Raw genomic sequence first — 26,160 nt, 5'->3', positions numbered from 1 at the left:
AGCCTCCCAACATGACAAGTTGAGCTTCCGCCTGGCTCAGCGTGGACATTCTGTGGTCTGAGGCCCACAGTGGGACTCACTGGACCTCATCATGGCTGCAGACCCACACCGACACACATCCCCGCTCTCACAGACCCCCGCCCGTGCCATCCCCCACTCGCACACACCCTGGCCCGCACACCCCCGGCCCACACACATCCCCGCTGGCACAGACCCCCTGCCTGTGCCACCCCCTACTCGCGCAGACCCCCCGCCTGTCCCCGCCCGCACACATCCCCGCTGGCACAGACCCCCGCCCGTGCCACCCCCCACTCGCGCACACCCCAGCCTGCACACCCCGTGCCCGCACACATCCTGGTCCGCATACATCCCCGCTCGCACAGACCCCCTCCCGTGCCACCCCCACTCGTGCGCAGACCCCAGCCCCCGCTCGCCCCCACTCACACAGACCCCCACCCGTGCACACCCTGGCCCGCACACATCCCCGCTTGCACAGGCCCCCGCCAGCACACACCCCTGTCCGTGCCACCCCCCACTCGCACACACCCCCGCTCGCACAGACCTCCACCCACACACACCCCTGCTTGCACACACCCCTGCTGGCACCACACACCCCGGCCCGTGCACACACCCCCTCACCCCCCAATAAAGTAGTCGCCTCTGTAGCTTCCTGCCTCAGAGGGTTGATTGTTGATTCCTCAGCCCTGTGGGCAGCCCTGAAGCAGCCGTGTCTGGGCTTGGGTATATGAGGTACCTTCTTTCACCAGCAGCCTGAGGCTGTGCTCACACTTGGGCTGTGTGCCAGGCCACCCTAATGTCCTCTCTGCCTGTCTGTCCCTGGGTGCAGGCCACGTGGCAGGAGGCTGGGGGTGCGTGCCCAGTTCTTACGGCCTCAGAGACCCTGGATTTATGACGGATCTCTGCACGGGGCCATTGATGGCTCTGGAGGCCTTGGGCTGTGGTAGACTTAGTGCTCCTCTCCTAGATGCCGGAGTTCCGGACGACAGGCAGAATGTTTGTAGCCCAGCTGGCGCCGCTTGCCAGCCTGCTGCCTACACGTGCCTGTGTTTCCTGATTCCCACCAAGGCTGGTGTCAGCTTGGGGACAGCGCTCAGCAGATGGGGTCCCGGGTGCACAGAGGGGAGCCTTGTCAGCCAGCAGGAAGGGCCACAGTGGCACCCAGGAGGGGCGGAGGCTAACCTCCTAACTGTTTGAACCATGTTTTTATTCCCCCGTTATAAGAAGTTTGGAAGTTTGTCCCCAAGTCCCCCTGGGACCTGGGGAGGCCACCCCTCCTTGTGGACCCTCACCCCCGAGCCCCAGGCAGGACAGGCTGTGGAGGACAGGTGTGGGCCCTCCAGCATGCCCTGATTAATTCCGAACCTCGCCAGGGTCCCCCAGGTGCCGTGCATGCCCAGACCCACAGACCCTGAGGCTGTGACCTCAGCAAGCAGAGAATCTTCTCCAGGTCCCTGAGGGCAGCTGCTCCTCCTTCAGCAGGGGGAGGCCCCTCCCTCCAGCTGGGGGAAGAGCTGTGGTTTCTGGGAAATCCAGGAGCCGCCCTTCTGACCTCCCTGACGCTGTGCAGGGAGATTCTCTGATAGGTGGGTGACGGCCACCGAGGGGCCACCACCGCCTGCTTGTGCTCCTGGTTTTATGCAGCAGACACATGCGTTTTTGTCAGTTTCATTCCAAGATTCAAAGGTTCAGCTTTTGTCTGAGTCCCCCTGCCCAGGCCGGCCCTGTAGACAGTGGGAGACAGACCAGGAGAGGAAGAAGCCCCACGTGGCGTGACAGGCCCGTGGCTGAGAGGTGGGCCAGCACAGGAGGGTCCAAGAGGAGAGAGAAAAGGGAAAAGGAGGCTCACTGAAACAGGACTCGGACACACCGTGCTGACCGGAGACTGTGTGTGACCGGGACAGAGAGGGCAGCTCAGGGAAGGCTGCGCAGGGCAGCATCTCCTGCAGGGCCCGTGGAGACAGAACCCACAAGCCCCACCCAGTGGAGGGGTCTGCAGCCTCCCACAGGACCCCAGACATGGGCCTGGGCAAACACCAGGGTAACCACAGAGGCTCATGTGCAGCAGGAGAGGGGATGCAGTTGGGAGGGGCACACATGGTGGGGGGCAGGTGTGAACACAGGGCCAGGCAAGAGGGGTACCCAGGGGAGGAGACCAACCTGGATTTGGAGCCCTCAGGAGCCCCCTCCCCCGGGTGCCTGGCATGCAGAGGGAAATGACTCTTCACATCATGGCTGCAACCTGATGTGTCCCAAGGTGTTGATGCAGGGGTGAGTAGGTACACCCGTAGGTACCTACGGCCCAGGCCGAGACCTACATTGTGAAAGGGACATGTGTCTCCAGATCACTTCTGGGACCCCTGGAGCACCCCAGAGGTGTGGAGCAGGCCTGTGTTCAGCTGCACTGTCAGTGAGCCACAGGTGGCTCTCCCTAGACCCACCTAGGTTCCCAGCAGGCCAGGCCCACCGGGAACTCTGCAGACAGGCTGCAGCCATGAGCCGTACCCGCTCTGAAGCTTGGAGAGACAGACATGTCCAGGCGGGAACTTTAGTGGTAGTGTGTGGCTGTGGGGAGGGGGCTTTTGGGGCCTGCCCTCCAGGGCATGGTGACCCTGTGCTGAAGCCCCTGGGCCTTGCCTGTGGATGCCCTGGGGTATGTGACTTTCTGTGGTGAGGGCCCTACAGTGCCCTGTTTGCTAGGTCCAGGCTGTGGCCCTCCTTCCCCGGCTCCCACGAGCTGGCATACATCTTGTCTCTGAGCGGGGGGGGGGGGGGCTTTGGGGGGGGAGGCCCCCCCCACAGGTCTGCTGCCAGCCATGGGAAGGCAGGGTGGGTACCCTGTGGGTACGAGGGGCCTGTCATTACCAGGGAGGAGGAGCACTGGTGAGAGGCGGAAGCCACAGCCCCGAGGGGAGGCCGCCTCCCTTGTGCTGCCTGTTTCAGAATCTCCCGCATCTCAGGCGCCCTCCTGTGTGAGTCAAGCCATCTTTTCCAGCTGAAGCCCATCAGCTGACGGCACCCCATCTGTCCCCTGAGCCCGCCCCCCCATGTGCCCACTGAGTCACTGGCCCTCCTCCTCACGCCACGTTCCCTGGCCGTGAGCCCTCAGAGGGCCACACATCTTCAGGGGCTGCTCCTTTTGTATCAGTGTCCCTGCCCACGTGCTGGCCCCATCCCCCAAGCCGGCCCAGATTTGGTGCCAGCCAGAACTCTCACCCCACCATGCTACTACTTCCCCTTCCTGCGGGCATCTCCCCGACCCCAGACTCCCCAGTGCCCTCTTCTGTCACACACCTCCCCCCCCACCCGGTCGTGTGCTCCAGAAAGCCCTGCTGATGGGCACCCTCCGCTGCTGCTTGTAGGAAGCCAGGTCTCTGAGCTCCTGGGCACAGAACATACTCTCTCCTCCAGTTCAGGCTTGTTTCTGTGTCTAGGCTGGTATGGGCCAGGCCCACTGCTTTCTTGTCTGCACATGGTATGGGTGACCCTGCCCCCGGAGCTGCCGGGCTGCCTCAAATACCAGGCCAGGAGTTTGTCCCAGTCAGTGTCCTACTGGGCTTGGACTCCATGGAACGGTGGGCGGGGCCCCTGGGAACAGCCCCTCTCACGTCCGCTGTCCCAGCCCTGTCACCCTGCTCTGCCCTGCCCCTGCTCTCTGGGCCCAGTCTCCTCCCCACCTGGCTTCCTCTACCTCTACCCCTGATGAGCTTGGCTCCTCCCCCGGCATGCAGGGGCCTTTCCAGGGCTATACTCCCCCACCGCCCCGAAGCTGTCCTGGGACCCAGGGGCTTGGCAGAGGTCACCCAGGTGGATAGGAGAAGTGTGCATTTGAAGGACCCTGAGCAGTGAGGGAGTTGGACTAAGAACCGTTTTCAAGGAGATGGACCCCTTATTAAATCAGATAAAATTGTGAGCGGGGCCCAGGGCCTCTGTTTGTGCTCAGGGCCCTGTGACAGAGCTGTTAGCACATGTCCTCTCCGGGAGGGTTTTCCTTCAGGTCTGTCCAGAGGCCTTTCTCAGGATCCTGCTTGCCGCCTGTTTCCTGAGCACACCCACATCTCCCACGGATGGAGAAGGAGTCAGCTAATACAAGGCAGCAGAGGCTGGTGCTGTGAAACAGGAAAACTGAGGCTCGGAGAGGGCCTGGCCCCACATCCTGCCTGCATGTGGGCCCTCTCGATCCACCTTATCCAGGAAGGGTGTCGGCCTCTGGAGACCCCAACTCATGCAGCCAGGGTCTCCCCTGGGGGCCTGAGGCCAGCATGCTAAGCTCTCTCGGAAGCGGGCGCTCTGGCTGACGCACCTGCTGAGCTCACCTGGGGCCTGGGGCCCTCCCTGCCAGAGGCCTGGCCCCCTGGGAGGCTGGGAGCAGGGAGGATGCCTGCTGACGAGGCTGCTGCCTCCTGCTGCTTTCCCAGTGGTGTGGCTGCCGCAGACCTCCAGAACCTGCCCATCTCTGAGGGACACCCTGAGACACTCGGGACTCAGGACAGGGGCGCTGGATGTGAGAGGTGGCCCCTCCAGCAGCTGGGATTCTGAAGGTGAAGCCCCAGACCCCTGCCTGCACACAGGTGTTCGGCAAAGATGAGCTGGACAGACAGGCTCCGTCTGGTCATTTTATCACATGAGGTGAGAACCCCTCCCCCCCACCGAGTCCATGGAGAGTCACAGGCCAGGATGTGGACCTCTTCACCCTGTTCTGTCTTAGAGGGAACCCGTCTGACTGTCCTTTGAGGACCACACTGCTTCTCGTTTACTTAGGATACTCTATGTGGTTAAGAGAATTCTCTTCTAGGGGCCCCTGGATGGCTCAGTCAGTTAGACGTCCAACTTCAGCTCAGGCCATGATCTCACAGCTCATGTGTTCAAGCCCCATGTCGGGCTGTGTGCTGACAGCTCAGAGCCTGGAGCCTGTTTCTAATTCTGTGTCTCCCTCTCTCTCTAACCCTCCCCACTCACACTCTGTCTCTCTCTCCTCTCAAAAATAAAAATAAACGTTAAAAAGGAGAGAGAGAATTCTCTTTTATTGCTACTTTACTGAGAGTTTTATTTATCAGAAATAGGTGTTTAATTTTAGCAAACTTTGTGTCTTACACATCTGTCAAGGTCTGTGACCTGTTGATATGTTGAATCTCATTTATACATTTCGTCACATTATACCGTCCTTGCATACCTGGGGCAACCTGACTTGGTCATAGTGTGAAATCCTCCGTGTGTTCTGCTAGGGAACATTTGGTAAGACTTCTGTGTGGGTTTTTTACATTTGCCCTGTGAATGAAAAGGGCTGTGACTTTCCTGTCTCTTCATGTTTGATTTTGATACTGGGGTTATGCTGGTCTCTTAGAGTGGGTCAGGGTGGGGCACCCTTCTTTCATGCTGTTTAAAAGTGCTTGCGTAAAGTTGGATACTCTGTTCTTTAAAAATTTGGTAGAAATCCGCCCCATTTTATTTTGAAAAATGTGGAGCCTGCAAAGTAGTAAAGCCTCAGACTTACACACAGACGCACGATTGTTACTGTTTTGCCACCTGGGCACACGTGCTGCCCTGCACTACGCAGCTGTGCATGTCTGTGTATGCAGGTACTTGGGTGTGTCCGTATAGGGGTATTTATGTCCATCTGCCTGTCTGTGTGTGCGTTCTTCCTTTTGGCAGAACAGTTTGAAAATAAGCCACAGACCCTCCTCAATACCACCTGTGAGAGGATCTTTACCGCGTTGATTTTGTTGTTGCCATTAAGGTGATAGGGCTACTTATGCTTTTTGTATTTGGCTGATGGCTTCCCTCTCTGTCTGCCTCTTGCATGTCCTTCTGGTGCCCTCGCCCATGGTTGGCGAGCGCAGGTGATCCATTCTGGCCGTTCATTCTCTGGAGGCCTTTCTCTCCTTCCCCCATGGCTGGGTACGGGGCCCCGGGTTGGGCGTCCCCATGTGAGGTGCTGTGCTGCGGGCTCCAGAAGGCATGATATCCATACCGTGCACTGAGAAAACACAGTAGAGGCATTTGTGGGTTACCTGTCAGGGCTGCACAGCTGCTAAGTGGCAGAGCCTGTGACAAGTGGAAAGACCATGCGGGCACCCTGCCCAGCGCCCCCAGAGGCCCTGCTTCCAGGGTTGCTCAGTAGTGTGGCTGCCCCTGGCAGCGGGGAGACTGGCTGAGGGAGCTCTCCTGAGCCTCAGTTTACCCAGCTGCCAGAGAGAGTGGAATAGCAGAGCACGCCCCACAGGTCATAGGAATGAAGCAAGTGAGTGCCTGCTGGGCCCCGCTCCCCACGCAGGCACCAGCCTCTCTCCTCTCACCCTGGGTCCTTGGGTGTCCCCAGGCCCTAGGGCCGCCGTGGCTCTCCCAGCACACCGGCCGGAGGTAGCACCTTGCCTGGAGGAGCAGAGCTGGGTCAGCAGGGACCACGGGGTGGGAGAAGGTGGGGCACTGCAGTTAATCTGGGCCTCACGAGTGTGCTGTTTATGCTCTGAAATTCTGTGTTTGGGGAAGACGAGTTTACGTTCACAGAGCACGGGAAGCACATGGGTGTTTGTGCAGGTGACATGTGCACATGGAAGGGGGTTCAGCCCCCTCTTGTGTGTTCACAGGCTCCATGAGATCGGACACCAGCTGTGGGGTCAGCAGGTTGAGCCTACAGGGAGTCCCAGCTCCGGCCCTCCTGACCCCCAGAAAAGCAGATGGCTGGCTGGTGGCTCATGGCTTTGGAGACGTTCTTGTGGCTCCCGGGGAGGCCCAGAGCTTCCGAGGTCTCTGACTCTGCCCCTCCTGTGAGAAAATCCGATTACATCAGGTGCATAATAGGCTCCTAATCTTCGTGTCTTGTTTGTTTTGTGACACATGCCTGGTTATGTAAAACTAGGAGACTATGAGAAGAACTGAAAGCAGGAGACAAAGCTGCCCGGGGCTCCAGGCCCGAGAACGAGACCCCTTGCGCTTGGCCTGTTATGTTCCGGTCCCATCTTCATCTGGGCGCAGCGGGCATGTTTTCCAGAGCGGCAGTCGGCCAGAACACGAGCTCTGAAGAGGGGCTCCTCCTCCCGCACACACTGCTTCGGGACCCCAGAAGGGCTGCGTGTCCGGCCGCCATGGGGATGCTGGGCACCGGGACGGCGCTGTGTGCCCCTGAGCTCGAGCTGGGCCTGGGCTGTTTGTGGCCTGGAGGGACGGCGTCCACTGAGCCGTATCGTGCTGCCCGCGCCTTCCGCGCTCCGTCTTGACTGTAGGGTGTATCTTGGCTGCCGTTGCCTGGAGGATGGCAGGGCAGGTCGAGCCCACAGCTGTGCCGCACACCCCAGCAGGGCTGATGCCGCCTCCTGCCTCACCATGGGCCTTCACCTCCCCACTCCTGGGGCTCAGGGGGCCGTGGCGCATCTGCAGGTACAGGCTGGGAGGACGCAGGGGAAGGAGCCTCGGCAAAGGCCCTGGAGCCTTTGGCCAGAATTCAAGCTGATGAGCCAAGGCCAGGGCTCTGGAGGCAGGTCTCGGGCTGAGTCGGCAAGCACCCGGCCCTGCCGGGGAAGGAGCCGAGCACTCACCTTCCCTTCACCCTGAGGTCTGCGTGTGTGTGTGTGTGTGTGTGTGTGTGTGTGTGTGTGTGTGTGTGTTCAGGCGGAAGTCTTGTCTGCTGGGTGTCAGAAGCCAGAAGGTGCCACGGGGGGGGAGGGGAAGGAGCCTTCGTGCAGCATGAGCAGCGTGGTAGCGCCTGCAGGCCTGGCTGGTTCGCCTGCTGGCCAGCACCCGCGGAGGCAGGGCACTGCCGGGGAACATCCAGAGAAGGACCTCGTCCTCGCACTTCACGTGCTGTGCAGGAGGGAACCCAGGGCAGGGGCTGACCTCAGCCACGGCGGGTCTGGGGACAGCAGGCACTGTCCCAGAATGCCATCAGCCACCTCTTTCTTCTGGAAAGGCCCATGCTTGGTTCGGTGGAGAGCAACCCCAAGTGTGGCCTCACTGGGTGGTTGCGGCCCCCACCCTGAGCAGGGTCACCTGCCAGGAGGGCCACCTGTGGGCTGGCACGCCGGCCCTCACTGCCCAGCTCCCTGGGCACCTGAGTGTCAGGCCTCCTGCTGGGGGCTCACGCACACTCACTGTGTACCATAGCACCTGTCCCTGCCCGCAGCTGGGACACGCGTTTCCGGCGGAAGCAGCCTTACCCAGACTTCTGAGCTGGAGCACGCCCAGCCCCAGGGCCCCCACGTGTCCACAGAGATGCTCTTAGAGGGAGGGCTTCACTCCCAGCCAAGAATGGAGAGTGAGCAGGGCGCCTGGGTGGCTCAGTTGGTTAAAGCATCCAACTCTTGGTGTCAGCTCAGGTCAGGATCTCATTGCTCATGGGTTCGAGCCCCGCATTGGGCTCTGTACTGGCAATGTGGGGCCTGCTTGGGATTCTTCCTCTCTCCCTCTCTCTGTGTCCCTCCCCTGCTTGCAATGTCTCTCTCAAAAACTAAATAAATAAACCTAAAAAAAAAAAAAAAAAGAATGGAGAGTGAGCAGCACACCGACTAGGGCCAGGAGGGCCCCTCAAGGTGCCCCAGCCCTGGTTTCGGTGTAGTGGGTGGGCCTCCCCAGTACCCCATCGAGCCTCTTGACCTGATGATTAGGTCACCTCCTGCCCCATGGGTGCCCCGTGGGTGATCCAGTGGGATTGCCATGGTCAGGGGCCCTGGAAGCAAGCTTGGGCCTCCCCCGGGTAAGTTGTCTGGTCAGTTGGCCCGAAGAGGAACGTGAGGGCTTCAAGCCCCTGGAACTCACACATCTGCTCTGGGGTCCAGCTGGGGGGGGCACTGAGTGCCCTGCCGCCCTGTCCTGCTGTGCTTTCCCAAGACTTTGCTGACCCTGGTTGTAAGTGGGACACAGGCATCCACTCACAGAACCACAGATGTTGCCAGAGAAGGGGGCCTTGGGGCTTATTCCTAAGCCTAAACTCATCGACTTGTTTTTCTTCATATTTTGTCACCTGGGAATTTTGAAACAAAGACAGAAATTTCATTTCCCCCATCTGTCTAGTAACAGTGTCCTTTCCTTCTTGAAGTCCTGAGTTCCTCTGAATTTGTGCTGTGCCCTCCCCCGCCCACCTCCTTCCCCTCCAGGCGCCCTCCACTTCCTCCTCTGTGGATTTATTGGGAGTGCTGCCCCTCCCTGTCCTTCAGATGTCAGCCCACCTGTCACACCTCCGAGGCCCTGGCAGACCCCGAGTTGGAATTAGGCACCCGCCCTTTCTGCTCCTGGCACTGGGCACCTTCCCCGCCCTTCCAGATGCTACTGGAGGGCAGAGCCGAACACGACCTGCATGCAGTAGGTGCTCCTGTGAAGGAGAAAAGGGTAAGGTGGATGGAGGGGACGATGCAGCCCAGGCCAGGGGACTGAGCCCTGAGGCAGAGAGGGGACAGATCACCAGGCTCACACCTCCCGCACCTGCCTGGGCTCCTCACATCCGCTGAGGCTGTGGGTTCCTCAGCCTCCAGGCTGAAATGCCCTTTTATACACTGCTTTCAGCAGGTCTTTATAGGACCTGGGAGGCCCAGGGGGTGCTGAGTAAGGCTCACGGGGGCCATCTGTCTCCCCAGGCCTCATGGTGGGGAGAGGGCTCACAGAGTGACATGGGCCTGGCCCCCGCCATGAAGGTGCCTCAGATCAGATCGACAGGATGCAGAGAGCTCCCACGTCTCCCCCATTCTCGCCTTTCCATTCCCAGCCTTATGACCAGGGAGGAGGTGTCTCTGTGCTGCACGGGGAGGAGTGTGGGCTCCCAGCTCCCAGCCCCACTCCCTCCAGGAGCAGGGCCTGAGCCTGCAGGCAGGGATGCCTGGGGAGGGTCCTGCTGTCAGGAGCTTGCTGGAAGGACCCATCCTCAGCTTCCACTGTCCCAGGTCACACAGCCCCCTCAGCTTGGCCTGCTGGCACTCTCACATGAGCTCTGCTTGCATGTCCTTCTGTTCTGACAGCCCCTCCCAACAGTGAGGACCCAGCACCAGCTGAGGTGTGCAAAGCAGCACAGAGGTGTAGAGTTAGCCGCACCACTGCTCCCCTACACGCCCTGCCAATCCTGGAGACCTTGGGGCCCAAAGAACCAGGAATTTGGTTGGGGGAGGCCAGAGCCACCTGTCTAGAGCTGCGGGCCCATGTGGGTCATGTACCCTGGACACACCTGGGCCTCCGACCAGGCCCTCTTCCTCCTTCAGATGGGGGCTCCTAGGGGCACAGGCTCTGCCCTGGGAGCTGGACTGTGTGACAGCAGGGGAGGGAGTGGGGGCTCGTGGCATCCCTGCTCTCACCCCTGCCGCTCCCTGCCTCTGCCCTGGGACAGTCAGGCTTGCCGCCCATGTATCCTGCAGCCCTGTAGGGATGAGTCTCTGTCCTTCTGGCCTCCCAGCAGGGGCAGGAGTGCTGTTAGGTCTCTGCCCCAACTCTGTGCCTGCGGCAGTGGTGGTGACCGTGTGCCATTAGGCAGGAGGAGCTGGAGGGCTGTGCACGACCATAGGAGAGCCCGTCCAGGAGGCCTGCTCGGTGTCCCACAGCCAGGAACTGCTTGGGCTGGGCCAGAGGCCAGGGCTTCAGCCCTCTGCTCCCCATGACAGATGCCCCCCCACCCCCTGGAAGGCACATCAGGAGGACAGTCACGCAGCTTAGCAGTGGTGCGTCCTGGCTGCAGGTTGGATATGTAGTTTTCTTCGCAGAGACCACTCTGAATGAACTCCCTGTACTTGAAAGGAAATGGATTGTAAATTATGTTCATAGTTGACTTAAAGAAACACCACTGCCTCTGGCTGTGGTCTGCTGCGTGGTCAGCAGCTGGCCGAGGACCAGCCTTGCCAGGAGACATTTAAGTGCCTTCTGGGGGCTGGGGCTCCGTGAGTAAGCAGTTCTCATCAGGGACTTACCAGCTGGTCCAGATGGGCCTGGGCTCCAACTCTGGCACCACCGCCAGCCAGCTGTGTGGCCAGGTTTGCTATTTAATCCCTCTGGGCCCAGTTTTCTCACCTGCAAAGTGGGACTGTTTCCTACTGCAGGAGGTCTGTGAGTGTCCAGAGTGACCAGGGTAGAGCACTGAGGTTCACCAGGTTAGTTACTTCAGTCCTACTGAGTCCCTGACACCTCTGGCCCCACCCCAGGACCATGCCCTCTGACTATGCCCAGTCCTTACGCTTTGGCCCTGAACAGATGGATTATGTTCAGAGACTGGAGGAAGCCACTCTTTGTCTCGTTGTGAATAGGGGCCCAGTGTAGGCAGGCCGGAGTGGTGGTGCGGCCGTAGGAATCACTGAGAACCCAGGTTACTTCTCAGCTCTCCCATCCCCAGAGAGCAGGGCTTCTGCCTTATGATCCAAGATAACTGCAAGTGCCCGGCAGTCACATCTACATCCCAGCCGGGGAACAGGGGGAAGAAAGTATCTCTCCACACAACCTAATGGCCAGACTTAGTCACACAGCCGCACCTCGCTATAAAACATTTCCTGGGTGTCTTCCTCCTCAGGGACTTCTGTGCTGTTTTCTAATCCTGAGGAGTCATCTGGGGGCCAGGTAACTGCTGCTCCCTGTGGCTGAACTCCCTTCCCACTGCAGGAATTTAGCTCACTGGGTGAGCCGAGGCCCTCCTCACTTTTCTGGAGGGGGGCAGGGCAGGTGGCAGGGTTGTGAGGCCAGCCAGCCCGGTGGAGGCCCCGCTGCACAGTGCCGGCCCAAGCAGTCTTGGGCCAGCCCTTTGTCTCTCTGGGTAAGCCCCCCCCGCCCCCAAACCTGGCCCAGTCACCTGGACCTCACAGGCCACTGTGATCAGTGAGGGCCTTGGCCAGCCTGTGCTCACCCCAGAGCCCCTGTTTTGGTGTTCTGCCAGGGACTGCATGAGCTGCGGGCTTGACTCTGCCTGCACTGAGTCCCAAGGCGCAAGGGGCTGGGGGTGACAGCCACAGATTACTGATGCCACGGGGCCACTCTCTGGAATGGTTGAAGTATTTTTAGAAGTAGAGTCAGTTGATCCCAGCTGCTCCGCGGACACATTACCTGAGAAGGGAGGGCCTTACACAGGCATTTTCCAGGGCTCAGCAGGAGCACCATGCTCTTGGGCCGGGGCGGGGGGGCGGGGGGTCTGCTCCCCCGCAGTGCTGGGTGTGGTGTGGGAACGCAAGTCATGGCCAGAGCCCGGGGATAGTCCCTTCCCTCCACCAGGTGCCGGCTACTCTTGTGCTGCCAGAAGCTGGCTTGTCTCCTCCCGTCCGGCCTCCCACCACCCATGCCATGCCAGCACTGCAACGGCCTCGCCTCTCCCCCCCACTCTGCCTCCTCTCCCTTCAGCCGCACTGCTCGCCCAGCCAGGCCGTGTGCACGAGGCACGTGAGGATCCTGGTCCAGAGAGGAGAGATGGCCCGGCAGCCAGAGCCGGCCGGGCGCTCACCCCAGGAGCTGCATCTGCAGGCCTCTTGGGGTCACAGGAGGGAGGAGGAGGCAGCCAACCCCCCGGGGGCAATCACAGGGAGTCAGAGCTAGAATCCGCCTGGCAGTTTTGTGAGGCGGTAAATCCCCCATCTGGATTCAGTTCTGGGTCATTTTACTGCATGAGCTGTGTTCCCCAGGGCTGCCTCATGCGCATGCGGCCCTTTCCAAGGCCAGCAGCCAACGGGAACAGCAGGGCTAGGCCACAGGGCTCCGCCAGGCCACGCACCCTGGGGTGACCAGCGTCTGGCTTAGAGTCAGCAGCAGGCAGTTCTGACGGGGCTCAGTGAGCTAGCCACAGCAGAGCAGGCCACAGGTCCCGGCTCCGGCCACCCCTGAAGGTTGTTTCCTTTCAATAACGTGGACCCAGGCGTCAGTGAGGGGGCTGGCTACCTTCCCTGCAATGCCCCACGGGCCCTGGGGTGGGACAGTAATCAGAGCAAGGCTTTGGGGAAGCAGGGCTCCCGGCACCAGCCCCAGCCAGCCCACCAGCAGAGTCTGGTGCACTGGGGGTCTCCCCCGCCGCCCCCAGGCAGGTTCTCTTGAGTCCTCCCTGTAGTTCCCAGGTATACCTGCTCAGTGTGGCGGTGAAGCACTAACCATCCAGATTCTGGCCTCACAGTGTGGCCTCTGTCCTCATGAAGGGGGTTCCTGGGCCATGGGAGGGCTAATGTGCACAGGTAGGGTGGCAGGGGGCATGAGGGCCCCTTAGGGAGCTTCCCCGGCCACTCTGGGACCGCCTAAGGTCAACCACTGCAGGAGAAAGTGGCCGACACTGCATGGCATCCATCCTCTCCCAGTGACTGTGTATCCAGAAGCAGTACAGCAGCACTTTTCTTTTCTTTTCCTTCTCTTTTCTTTGAAGACTTTGTAATTCTGACCATACATAACAGGGCCCTCACCCACATAAGGGAGCTATAGCTCTGTCAGCCCTGTCGAGAAAAATCTGCCTTTATTTCAGAGTCTGGGTTTAGACACTGGCGGGGCTGGGCCCTTGTTCACTGAAGTCCCACTGTGGGAGCCCCACAGTTCAGGAAGGAGGTGAGAGCAGCAGTGTGCCATTTCGAGATGCCAGCCAGCTGGCGGTCTGTCGTGGATGAACAACACAGAGCTGGCCCTTTCCAGCGGCCTCTCTGTCTCCCAGCACCTGTTCTAGATGGCAGAGATGTTACTTTGTTTCAGTTACTTAAATAACATACAAGAAGTTACTTTGTTGCAGTTACTTAGATAAGGTGCACTCATCACCAACAACACAGAAACCTGTAAGGACGATGTTAAAGTAATGTACCCCAGCATGCCCTGGACTTACACGTTGCTGTAAGTTTGAAAATGTTATACTAAAATGTTAGAAAGAGTCCATAACCTCACCATCCTGAGGCAGCCACCCAATCATGTGCATCTTCCCTGCTGGATGGTGATCACAGAGTGCCGTTGAGGGAGGGCTTGGGCTCATCCTCACGTCATCACCAGTGGGCATCTCTGCCATGGGCACAGTCCGTGCTGTGCACCTGCCGTCCCCTCCCTGCCTGGCTGCCACATCTCCCGCAGTAGCTCGCTCTTTCACACTTTCTACAGCGGCTTTGCCTCCCCCCCTGCCCTCTGCCCTAGCCAGGTTTAAAGTCTGGGTTTGGGGTCAGAGCCCTGGGCTGCCAGAAAATGTTCAGGAGTGGGTGGGTTCAGGCAGGAGTTTCAGATCAAACCCACACCTCAGGACAGAGAAAGGAAAATGAAGCTTCCTCTGGCCACTGGTGTGACCCATGGGAGGGGCAGGAGGCAGGTGCTTCTGGGGCAGCAATGACCAGTGCAGGTGTGGGCTCTGGCCATGGACCTGTCCCTCCACCTCTGTGAGCCCAGTCTTCACATTACGGATACAGTGGGAGCTATGCCAAGTCAGGGTTGTGGGCCGACTTGCCTGATACCCACAGGCAGGTGGCAGGAGGGAGAGGGGCTCCTGAGGACAGAGCGAGAAGGTACCGCCTTGCTGATCCCAGCGCAGGAGCAGAGCGGGGGCCGCCTCTTAGCCACCACCCACCTGCCCCCGCTTCTCCTCCAGGAAGGAACTCAAAGCTCATTTGCTGCATCTTTCAGAACATTCCCAGAGGCCGTGGGGGGGGGGGGGTCATCAACAAAGGGTTCCCAGGGCTACAGTTGTCCTATAAAAACTCACACTTAAGACTTTGGAGCTGGCCACTGCCTGACAGCCGGGTTTGGACCCAAGAACAAGATACACTCCTTGCACACTAGGATCTTCCATGATTGTGGGGCGCCAAGCCAGTGCACACACAAATGTCAGAGCAGCTAAGTTCTCAGAAAGCATTAAACCTAATGTAATGAACTCAAGAATGCATGATACAAGTGATAAATCCTGCCAGGTGTCAGGAGTGATTGCAGGCATGCCGACTAGAGTTACTTCACAGCACAGAGTTTCTTTGAAGTTCCGGGTCTTATCTTCGAAGTCCATGTAAACACTGCACTGTGTACCATTTCACTTTGGAACTCATCTTCCTGTGGGAGGACCAGGACCCTTCTCAGTCTGGCCCTGCCTGCGCCTTGAGCCTCGGGTCGGGACAGGCTGAGCCCCACCATCTCCGAGGAGCCTTCCTGCTCCTGCCCCACCCAGTGCCCTCAGCCCTCTTCCCGTTTGTCACCTCCCACTGCCCTTGTTGACCCCACCCACCAACCCAGAGCACTTGAACCCTGAATAACTGAGAGCCTGGAACTCCTCCCCTGTGAAAGGGGAGAAACGCCTGCCTCCCAGGCTGTGACTGGCATGCCGTACACCTGTAGCCCGCTGGGAGGGACCTGGGGGCATTGCCAGCCCGTGTCCCTTGCCATGCCCGGGCCCTGACCGGATGCATGGTGGGGAGCACCCACTGGTGGTGAAGGCCATCTCATCACCCCTCCGGTCCCAGCGTGTTCCCTGCTCGGAAGCAACAGTGTCAGCCCTGCTCCGTAGGCACAGGTGAGACAGTCTGGGTGGGATGTGTGCTGGGAAATCCTGGGCGTGCCCCAGGACATAGCAGAGACCTGTTCTGACGTTGGGTACCATGGCCACCCACTTCAGCCAGAACATAGCACAGGGCTCTGCTCAGAGAAGGTGCCAGAAGCTTGGCACCCCAACAGAGCATAACTTGCCAGCCAAGTCACTAAATAGAGTCCTTGCATTGGGATTGGCCCTATTGAAGCGGAGCCCCAGGAGTGGAGCTGACCCTGTTTGCACCCCAAGACTCCCCTGGATGGGATGAGCAGCCCCCCTAGATGGGATGCTCCAGCTTGGGAGAAGTTGTGGCTCCCTCCTGGAGGCCACAGAAGCAGCTAGCTCATTAATGCATGGTTAGTTCACAGCCAAAGGCAGCCCCTACTGGCCTGGAAAACTGGCCACCCTCACCATCCCCAAAGGTGATGCCCATGGGGGGTCCTCCACAGATCTCTCCCTACTCACTGTAGGAGTGCTAGCAAGTAGGAAGGGGAAGTGAGAAGGGCAGAAGGAAGGGCAGTAAACAGCTAGAGTTGTAGGCAGGGGAGGTGGGAGGGGGGTGTTCCAGGCAGAGGGAGCATGAGAGCACAGGTGGAGGGGACTATGGGGAACCAAGGCTCCCAGTTTGGCACGAATGTGTTTACCTTCAAGGCCTGCTGGAAAGAATCTTGGTGTTATTTGTAAAACTTTTTTAAACTTATTTATCACAAAGGATTTTGTAAACTTAGAAAAGACTTTGCATGACGAACATAAGAAATAAAACATAAAATAAACCCCCACCCCCATTGGATGCCTTAAGAGTGCAGATGCCATCGGTGTGACAGAAGCCACCATGAAGGGGGGCCACCCCCAGAGATCCTCCTGCCCCAGTCCACACCGTGGCTAACCTCTGCCATGAATGGTCATGTGTATCACCTCGTCACCTTTTCTTTTTTTAATGATTTCAATATCTGTGTATCAGTCAATAGTATTTTCTTTGGCTGTGTTTATATTTTGAAACTCTAAACAGTATCATCATACTCTATTACTTTTTCTTCATTTGCTTTTTCTCTACAGCATCTTATTTCTCAAATTACCCCGAGCGGTTGTAAATATAGTCTGTTTGTTTTCATTGCTGAGCAGTACTCCACTGGAGGAATATAGCCCTGTTTATATTCACATGCCGTGGTGGCAGATGTGTGGTTGGTCTTGTCCACGTCTTCCAGTGCACTTGAACAGGGTTTCCCTGGGCTGTGTGCCTGCGTGAGGAGGCCTGGGTCACAGCTTTCCAGTGAAGACGCTGCGTCACAACTGTCCCTGACTCAGGTCCCACACTTAATGCCTGTTTCCTCACACCGTGGCTCACTGTGCAGCCTCCCCAGTGACTAATGAAGGGGAGCACTTTCCATATGCTTCTTTGGCCAGTTTCCTCATTGTTCTGCTTTTCATCCGTTTGGTTAAAACAGTTTATATACACACTTCAGGACAAATAGTTCCAAGAGGCTGATAGTAAAAACCAGCAGATCTGCTTTTCCTTTCCAGCCTCCCCAAATACCGCTTGCAGCTCTTTTCAGTATTCTTCATGTATTTACATCCGTTATTTCTAAATAATTTATAGTGTTATTTCTTGATTTATTGACTTAAACATTGTCTATTTGCTTTCTCTTTGGGTGGATGAAGATTAAATGTTCTTAAGCCCTTGCACATCTTCCTCCAGACCCCACCCATCCTCCAAGCAGAGGAAAAAGCTCAAGTTTTTATTAAATCAATAGTCAGTATTTACATTACGATGTCTCTAAAAGCATTGTTTACTTCTGAGCCTAATAGAATACCCTCTTTTTTATATTAATTCCTGTTTTTCCTGGAATTGATGATTGCCCTATTTTTTGTTTTTTACTTACTTTGTTTTTTGTCTTCATAGACATAATTTTTTCCAAGTGATTCCAAAGATCTGCTGTATACCTACCATTCGTTTTTTTCCACAAACGTTCTGTGGCATCAGGTAATCCGTCCAGGCCCCTTTTTTCCCAGAGCCCCTCCTCCTCTGCTCCTGGAGGCCCAGTAGGATGTGCAGCTGACACCTTCCACCCCTCTCCTGGGTTGGAGCTCCTGTGTCCCACGCTTTTGTTATTGTGATTGTTTCCTAAAGGAGATACGTAGTCCAGTATCTCCCTAAAACAAGATTCGTGGGAAATAAACGTCCCAAGTCTCTACACGTCTGAAATGTCTCCACTCTGTCGTCACATCTACTGGATAGTTGGGTGGGGTCTGACATGTCACTGGTCATTTTCCGCCACCGTCTTGAAGCCAGTGCTCCACTGATTCTTAGCATACGATGTTGCTGCGGAGAAGTTGGCCTCATTCTGACAGCCAGTCCTCTTCAGGTATTCTGTTGTTCTGTGCTGCGTGGGTCATCCCTGTGACCCGGGGTCTGGTCCCCACATTCACATGCCGGGCACTTGAGGCTAAATGAATAGCATACTGTAGTTCTCATTATTTCCTCATCTCCTCCCCTTTGCTTCCTCATTCCTCTCTTTTTGGAAACCTTGTTGGTTGGCACGGAGGCCCCCTGAATGTACAGCTCCTGCTGCAGACTGATAGCCAGAAAGCCCCCTGTTTCATGGGGGGCCCCAGATGTCAGAGCAGGAAGAACTCTGGGCAGTGACCCTCCAGTTTCCCATGAGGTAGGGCTGGGGAAGGGGTTAGGTTGCCCTGGTGGCAACTGTCGGCACAGGAGGGCAGGTGCCGGGGACACCACTGAGGCTGCAGCCTGTGGTGTTTGGCCCCTGCCCACCTCCTCTGAGCCCGGAGCCCCTTGGCACCTTCACAGGATGTGCGTCAGGTCACATCTTGTGGGGTGTGGGCGGTGATCAGGGGCTCTTCTGCCCCCATGCCACACCCTGCCCTCTGTTCACACCCCCTCTTTTGTTGGACAGTAAACCAGAACGTAAACAGCCAGTGTGTCTGGGGGTGTGTATCACAGACAGACAGGGCAGAGGAAGGGAGCTGGGAGCAGGGCCTCTGGGCAGAGGGTGGCCAGGACACAGGCCTGTGGCCGGGGCTGTCTGCTCAAGCTCCTAAGGAGGCTGACAGGCTGCGGGTGTGTGTATCTGCTGCACAGGCTCCCACGCTGGCCAGGCAAGAGCAGGGTAGTCGCCGGCCCCTCGAACAGCTTCCAGAATCTGCTTGAGCCCGTTTTCTCCACCGTAGGCTATGGCTGGGGGACGGGGGGGGGGGCTGCCCGGGCCGTGGCAATGTCCTGCACAGAGAAGGCACCACAGAGAGGTCACCCTAGCACGGGTGAGCCCCACCCTTACCCGGTGGGGCCATCCAGGGGTGCAGCCAGGAGAGAAGCCATGTAGCACAGGGGGCTGTGCCATCAGCTCAGCTCAGCTCGAGGGGTCTCAGCACAGCCTGGAAGGAAGCTCCAAGGACCAGAAGACTCATCGGCATCTCCTGGAACTGGCTAGATACAGACACCAATGCAGACTGTCCCTTGGAGGCCCCTCAGTGACCCCATAGCGACCCCATTCATGGAGCCTTAAGCCCTCAGACACCCAGGCCCCTCTGGCAGACAGCATCAGCCCAGCTGTCTAACCAGGCACAGGCCGCTCACACCTGAGCTCATCCTGCCTCACGACTTGCTGTGTGACCCTGGGCAAGTCAGACACCCTTCTGGGCTGTGAGCAGAGGGACCTGTGGGCAGGCCTCCCATCAATCCTGGCTGTCCAGGTGACAGCTGTAGGTCACTGGGTGGACGTCACCTCCCTGGCTAACATGTCAGATGCACGGCCAAGGACTTTGGGGATGTCCGTCTGCGGCCTCCCCAGGACCTGCAGGCACCAGCTGTGATGGGGCAGGCAGCCCTGTTCCCATTACAGGGACCTGTGAGGGTCTGGGAGCAGCTGGGGCTCACAGCGCCGACCCCGTGGTGGGATGGAGGGCAGTGCTGATGCAGGACCTCAGGCTGAAGACCGAGGGCACACTCTGGGGAGGGTGCTGGTGCTCTGTGCCCACGGTGTGTTCTTGCCCTCAGAGGTCGTCTTTGGGGCCATGTTGAACTCCCAGCTGGCCTTGGCTGGACCCATGTGGACATGCCTCTCTGTCAGTGGACACCTCAAACTCTGCTTTTCTGTGTCCAGGAGGAACTACCATGCTGGCCCAGTTCTATACGAGGGGTCAGGGTCCCACAGGATGGGCGGGGGTCTCCCTGGGGGCCTAAGGACACATGTGAGACCCAGCTGGGCAGAGCAGTGGACACATTCCTTTATGTGCATGTTTCCGGGCGTGTCCCTGTGTCTAGCACTTTGTGCCCACGTGTCTGTCTTGCCCTCTTGACAAGCACTTCTCATGGTCAGGCTTTATAAATGTCTTACACTTCATTCCTACAAAGTTGACCCTTGAACAAACTGACCTTTCTTGTCCTGGCCGCCCACCCCACCCCAATGCTGAAGCCATTGGGGACCTCTAGGCCACTGCTTAACCTCCGGGCTTGGTTTCCTCTGCTAGGGGCTGAAGGTGCTATGTGAGGTGCCCTCCCTGAGGCACATTCTGCCTTGGATCCTCTGACCATCTCAGTCTTGACTCGGGGGCACATTGGCCCTGCTTAGCACACACACAGGAGCCAGCTTCCTTCCTGCCCACCCCCTCCCCTGAAGGAGGCTCTGGTCAAATGAGCTGAGAGGTCAGTGTGAAGTTCCTGCTGTGACACAGGCCCCAGGGGGAGCCCTGTCTGCTTCACAAGGCTTCCCTGGGAGGGAGGTGGTGCTGTCTGAGGTCTGCAGGATGAGCCCGAGTCAGCTGACGAAGCAGAGTGGGAAGACAGCATAGCTAGTGCCAGGGCCCTACGGTGTCTCCTAGGAGCCAGCAGGAGGGTCGAAAGGAGGTGCAGTAGTCACAGAGGGTGCAGGTGGCCTTCTGTGCATCTTCCAAGGGCAGCAAGAACCACCGCACTCTGTTCTACAGGAGCTGGGGTCTGATGTGGGGTGCAGGGTTCTAGTAGGGGCTAGAATATGGGCTGCCTGCAGAGGCTGGAAGCAGAGGTCACTGCCTAGGCTGGGGCACAGTGTGGGGGTGGGGGGGCTTCCAGGTCAAACAAGGACCTGAGCAGAGAACACAGACTAGAACCCAGGCTTCAGGAAGGAGTCAGGAGGCAGGATGCCCTTCCTGCTCTCTACTCCCTGCTGAGAAGGGGGCCCCTGACTCCCTCTGGCCAGGTGCTCTCTCCACTGTCTGCCTTGGCCACCCCCCACTTCTGGTGGCACAGTCCCAGCCAGTGGGAGCCCCTGCTCCCCTGTCTCCTCAGCAGTCTGCTTAATGCGACCAGCCTCCATCTGCCCTCAGGAGCCACCGGCTAGCTTCCCCTCTCCCTGGGCTATGCTCGGGGTGGGGGTGGAGGAGTCCCAAGTCCCCTAATGAAGGTGCTTCAGAACTGCCACCCTGAAGTTTTCTAGGTGTCTGTCGGTCATACCCCCCACTGCGTTTGCTTTTGCCAGTCGCCCTGCCCAAGCCCCCCTGGGAGATGTGCAGTCGATCAGCCTGCTGCCTGCAGACCCCCTGAGGTGCCCTATGCCTCTGCAGCTCCCCGAGGGGGTAGCGACATGGGAGGTGGGTTGGTTGGGGTTCCTGTGCATCTGCTTCCATGCTGCTGTCCGGGGTGGGAGGGGAGGGGCAGCATTCCTGGAGCTTTTCCTCCGGAGTGGTGTGTGGGGCCCAGTGGGCTCCTGCACCCACCCCAGCCCTGGTTGGCCTTGGCCTTGGACTTGCCCCACCAGGCACAGGCTGCCGGTTCTGCCGGCCCTGGAGGAGAGGCCTCCTAGAAGTACACACACATGCCTGTCACTGGAACATCTGGAAGTCGCCCCCTGCCTGCTCCATCCTGGCCATATCAGGGCAGTCGTCAGGCTAGGCAGGGACGTGCCTGTCATACAGGGACTCACTTCCCTGAGTTATGGACGCCCCTTGCATACAGCACGAGGAGGTGGCATCTGGAAGGATGCCTGACTTCCTGGGGTGGAGACTGCTTCTGGGAGACAAGGTCACAAATCATGAGTTATGGGTCCCCTGGGAGTCCTGGGTTGGGCGGACTACTGGTTGCCATCCCCCACGGGAGTAGGCAAGCTGTGGGCCTGTGGGAGGCAGACCTCACACGGGGTCTGCCACTGTGAGCAGCTCCTTACGCCTCTGGTCCCTGGGGGCACCGGCGCCCGCAGCTCCACCCCACCGCAGGGCAAAGACAGGCTGCCCTTCTTAAGGAGGGAGCACAGAAGGGCGGCCTTGGGGTTCAGAGGAAGCCACGGGGCCAGGCACTAAAGGACCCCACGAGAGTCACACCTGGCAGACATGACAGTGACCGTGGTGCCCTTTCCAGGCTGTGTCACATCTCAGCTCCTGGGCTTCTCATTCAGAAGTTGCCGTTTGGAGAAACTAAGCATCACAATTGGTATCAGGTGCTTGGGCTCCCACCTATAGCCCCAAAGCAATCAGATTTGGAGCTCCAGCTTCCTCCCTCCTTCAACTCCAGCCTCCTCCCAAAATGGTCCCTAAATACTCTGCCTCCCCACTTGTGCCCTCATCTTACCCCTCCGTCCCCATCTCCTTACAGGAAGTTCTACTACATCACCCTGCTGCGAGACCCCGTGTCCCGCTACCTGAGTGAGTGGCGGCACGTGCAGCGGGGGGCCACGTGGAAGACGTCGCTGCACATGTGCGATGGGCGCACGCCCACGCCCGAGGAGCTGCCGCCCTGCTACGAGGGCACGGACTGGTCGGGCTGCACGCTGCAGGAGTTCATGGACTGCCCCTACAACCTGGCCAACAACCGCCAGGTGCGCATGCTGGCCGACCTGAGCCTGGTGGGCTGCTACAACCTGTCCTTCATCCCCGAGGGCAAGCGGGCGCAGCTGCTGCTGGAGAGCGCCAAGAAGAACCTGCGCGGCATGGCCTTCTTCGGCCTGACGGAGTTCCAGCGCAAGACACAGTACCTGTTCGAGCGGACGTTCAACCTCAAGTTCATCCGGCCCTTCATGCAGTACAACAGCACGCGGGCGGGCGGCGTGGAGGTGGACGAGGACACCATCCGGCGCATCGAGGAGCTCAATGACCTGGACATGCAGCTCTACGACTATGCCAAGGACCTCTTCCAGCAGCGCTACCAGTATAAGCGGCAGCTGGAGCGCAGGGAGCAGCGCCTCAAGAGCCGCGAGGAGCGCCTGCTGCACCGCGCCAAGGAGGCGCTGCCGCGGGAGGACGCGGAGGAGCCGGGCCGCGTGCCCACCGAGGACTACATGAGCCACATCATTGAGAAGTGGTAGTGGCAGCCGGTCATGTGGGGCGGCCCCGCGAGGGCGGGGGGCGGGACAGGGGAGGGGAGATCAGACAGACCCACCCACCCACCCGGAACTGTCGTGGGACGGGGGTCCCAGCTGCGCTCACCGGAAGGTAGATGGCGCTAAACAAGGATCAGGGAGTGGGGGTGTGGCGGCCCACGGGGTCTGAGGCATCCACCCGTGCAGACCACCCCCCACCCCCGAGCCCCCGAGAGCGAGCCTGAGGGATGCCGCGGCAGGCCTGCACAGGTGGGGCACATGGTGTCCCTGCTCTCCTGCCCCCTGCTCTCACACAGTGGCCAGCCTAAGGTCTGCGACGAGAAACAGACAGCAGAGAGTGCAGATCGGACCTGGCGGCCAGGAGCGGCCTACACCCACTGTGCACGCCTGCTGGCTCACTCCCCCGCAGGCCAGCCTGGGCCCAACACCAGCTCCTGGCATCTTTCCAGGCCCAGGCCACCCAGGCATCCCCTTGGCCTCCAGTGCCCCTGGGCCTGAGTGAAGCCCCTTGAGGTGTCCTCAGGAATGGAGCTTCTAGCTCACCCATCTTCATGGTCAGGGCCCACCCCACCTGAAGCCAAGAAGACCAGTCCTGCCCCTGAGAAGCCCACTCTCTCTGACCCAAGGTCAAAAAACACACTCTGGCTTCTTGCTTTGGGTCAGGAGATCAAAGCACACCTCCTGGGGCCCCTCCCCCCCATCTCCCATAGTCCTCAAGCTAAGGAGGGCTGCAGGGAGATGGGCCCACATGCACTGTCCCCTTCTGTGGAGAGAGAGTGGGAAGGAGTGGGAAGGCTGTGTCCTAGCACCTTCCCGCCCAGCTGGCCTTTGGGGGGTGACCACCAAGCCAGGCCAGCTCAGACAGAAAGAGTTTCCCCTGTCCCATTTACCTTTCTGACCCTCTGAGATTTGGTAACAGACTGGCCCTGGCCCTGGGGTCATCACTTAGATGTTTATTCAGGGCTCATACCCACTGTTCACACAGTCCCATGTGCAGAAGTACAATCAGGCCTCCATTGGCTAGAACCCAGCAGACTCTACCTGCTGCCCACGAACCGTTCTTGGGGCCACTGTGGTTCTGCATGTCCAAGAAAGGGGACTTGGGCTTTCTGATTATCGCTTATAGAGTTGGAAGAAATGGCTCTCAGTGGCTCCCCAGTACCCAGATACACAGCCCTTCCCACCCCGCCTCTCCCTGCATTTCCCTCTGCCCAACCCCTGACCACAAGCAGGTCAGGCCCTGTGCTTGGCAGCCCTGCAGATTGGAGAAGCCATGTTCTGTATCCATTGTAGACACTTCCCCCCTGCCTTGCCCGCCCTGTGCTCCAGGAGGCCAGGCTACTGCCTTCTCTGGGGGTATTATCCCCACATGAGGCCCAAGACCTGGGATCAGTGTGAGATGGACAAGTGCCCTCTCCAGAAGAGGACCCACACGTGCCTGGAGGCTATGAGCCTCCCTCGTGAGGGCAGTGAGGGCCACGGCCAGCCTGTTGAGGGCAGCAGTCTCTCAGGCAGATTCTCCCAGGAGCCCTCCTCCCTGCCCCAGGTTCGCCTCGGCCGCCCCAGCTGTCCCATCCCAGACATGTGGGGGCGGGGAACCTTCCATAGCACAGGAAACACTGCAGTGCTGTAAATGAGCGGCCCTTAGTCTTCGCCTGCGTGGCATAGGTATGGTGCCCATACCTCCTGCTTCCCACACTGACCACTTTATCTTACAGTCCACAGGCTGTGCTTAGCCAGCCGGGCTGGGCATCATGCCTATGCCACCCAGGATCACTCCCAGAGTGGTGGTGTCATGCTGAGCAGGCGGGCACCCAGGTGATTTAGTGGTTCTTTCAATGGGTAGTGAAGGTCAGCATGAGGGGGGAGGGGGAGAGATCTGACACTCATCCTCTGGGGTGGGCGTGCTCCAGGGAGGAGTGTGGGATGTGTTCATGAGAGCTCTGGGGTCTCGGACAAGCACGTGAGGTGCTGGGGACTTGCTGTGGCCTTCACCAGGAGGTGGTCAATGCCCACTCCTGGTGGGAAGCTCAGCCCCATTCTGCCTGAGTCCCTGGGCACCCGGCCCTCCCGAGGTGGGCTTCCTGCGTGTGCCCCCTTGAGTGTAGGATCTGTTTTGTACATATTGGAATGTTTTAACTTATGATCCGTTGTCCCAATTCACACGGAAACACGGGTCTCTCCTTGGTTTCTTTGCTGCATCTGGAAAACGGTCCCGTGTGGGGCCAGTGCCCAGGCCAGCACCCAGAGATAGCAGCAGGTGCCAGTGCCCTCGGCCCCTCACGCCTCCAGCCCGGCACTTCTGCTCAGGCCACCCTGCATTAAGGTGGAAGCTTCTCGTGCCTGCCATGTCCTCCAACACCACCACCGGCTGGGGATCCACTGAAGGGGTGCCCCTCCCAGGGGCTCTGCAGGCGGCTGGGGGGACAGAGGCAGCACACGGTGAGCAAACGGCCCACTCCTCACACAGACCTGCAACATCTCCTCCTGGAGGAGGAAACAGGGACGGCAAAACTGTCCGAGCAATGAGTCTCTGACCTTTTTGGGAACTGGAAGTGTTTAACTTGAACACAGGAGCGTTTAAAGCTTTATTTATTTATAGCTTCTTCTTAAAAAAAAGTGTTGAGAAGAAATCTTTTGGTTATCCATACAAGAAAAACGAGTTGATGATGGAAAAGCAAGTCATAATCATCTAATTGTTTTTGTCTAGGTCAAGAATGAATGTTAGCAGATGAAATAAACCCTTGACAAGGAGCCTTGAGTGTGCCGTGGTCTGTGGTAACAGCCATCGCCCAGCGTGGTGTGGCCAGACCTTCTGTGTTTGATTTTCAAAATGAGCATCCGAGCAGAGGGGTGGAGGTTGGAGCAGGGGCTTCCTAGGTGGGGGCAGCCCAGGAAGAGAGGAGTTCACGCACGGAAGCAGCCCTTTCTGAAAGCAAGAGGTGTACCTGTCATCACCACGAAGCACAGTGTAGTGATCGTTAATGGCCACACTTGGAAACAGGAGCCCCAGCCTGAAGTGAGGCTGACACACGCAGACACCATGTGCTTCTCGGGGACCTCTTTCTCCTTAACTGTTAATTTGGAAAGACTTGCGGATGACATGGACACCCATAAATGCTCAGCCTGGGTTCACTCAGGTTAATGTTTTGTCACGCCCTACTGTCCTGCACTCCTACTTATGCTCTCTGCACACACACACGAGGACACAGAGATACACTCAGACACATGCACGTTCTTCTAGAATATTTGAAAGTCAGCTGCAGTCCTCAGAATTCTCCCCAACCACATCAGCACATATGTCCTAAGACCGACATCGTGCTATGAAACTCCACCCCATTGTCCTCTCCCCAGATCTAACATCAACAGTACTACGAGCTAACGTACATTCCCTGTCTAAATTCCCCACGGAGGCCCGTGGTGTCTTCA

At 58.5% G+C, this 26,160-nt stretch overlaps 1 protein-coding gene across 1 annotated transcript in view; it reads left to right on the top strand.

The window, feature by feature from the left end:
- Positions 1-25,485, top strand: part of HS6ST1 (heparan sulfate 6-O-sulfotransferase 1) — a 44,240-nt gene extending 18,755 nt beyond the window's left edge. Inside the window, exon 2 of the mRNA XM_039253218.1 lies at positions 22,008-25,485. Within this exon, the coding sequence (XP_039109149.1) occupies positions 22,008-22,716 (709 nt within the window). The 3' untranslated portion in view covers positions 22,717-25,485. The remainder of the gene's footprint in view (positions 1-22,007) is intronic.
- The last annotated feature ends 675 nt before the right edge of the window (positions 25,486-26,160 follow it).

This window comes from Hyaena hyaena, unplaced genomic scaffold (assembly GCF_003009895.1).
Source record: "Hyaena hyaena isolate Hyena2069 unplaced genomic scaffold, ASM300989v1 scaffold_441, whole genome shotgun sequence".
NCBI classification, from domain to species: domain Eukaryota; kingdom Metazoa; phylum Chordata; class Mammalia; order Carnivora; family Hyaenidae; genus Hyaena; species Hyaena hyaena.
This window is presented reverse-complemented; position numbering and strand designations above follow the sequence as displayed.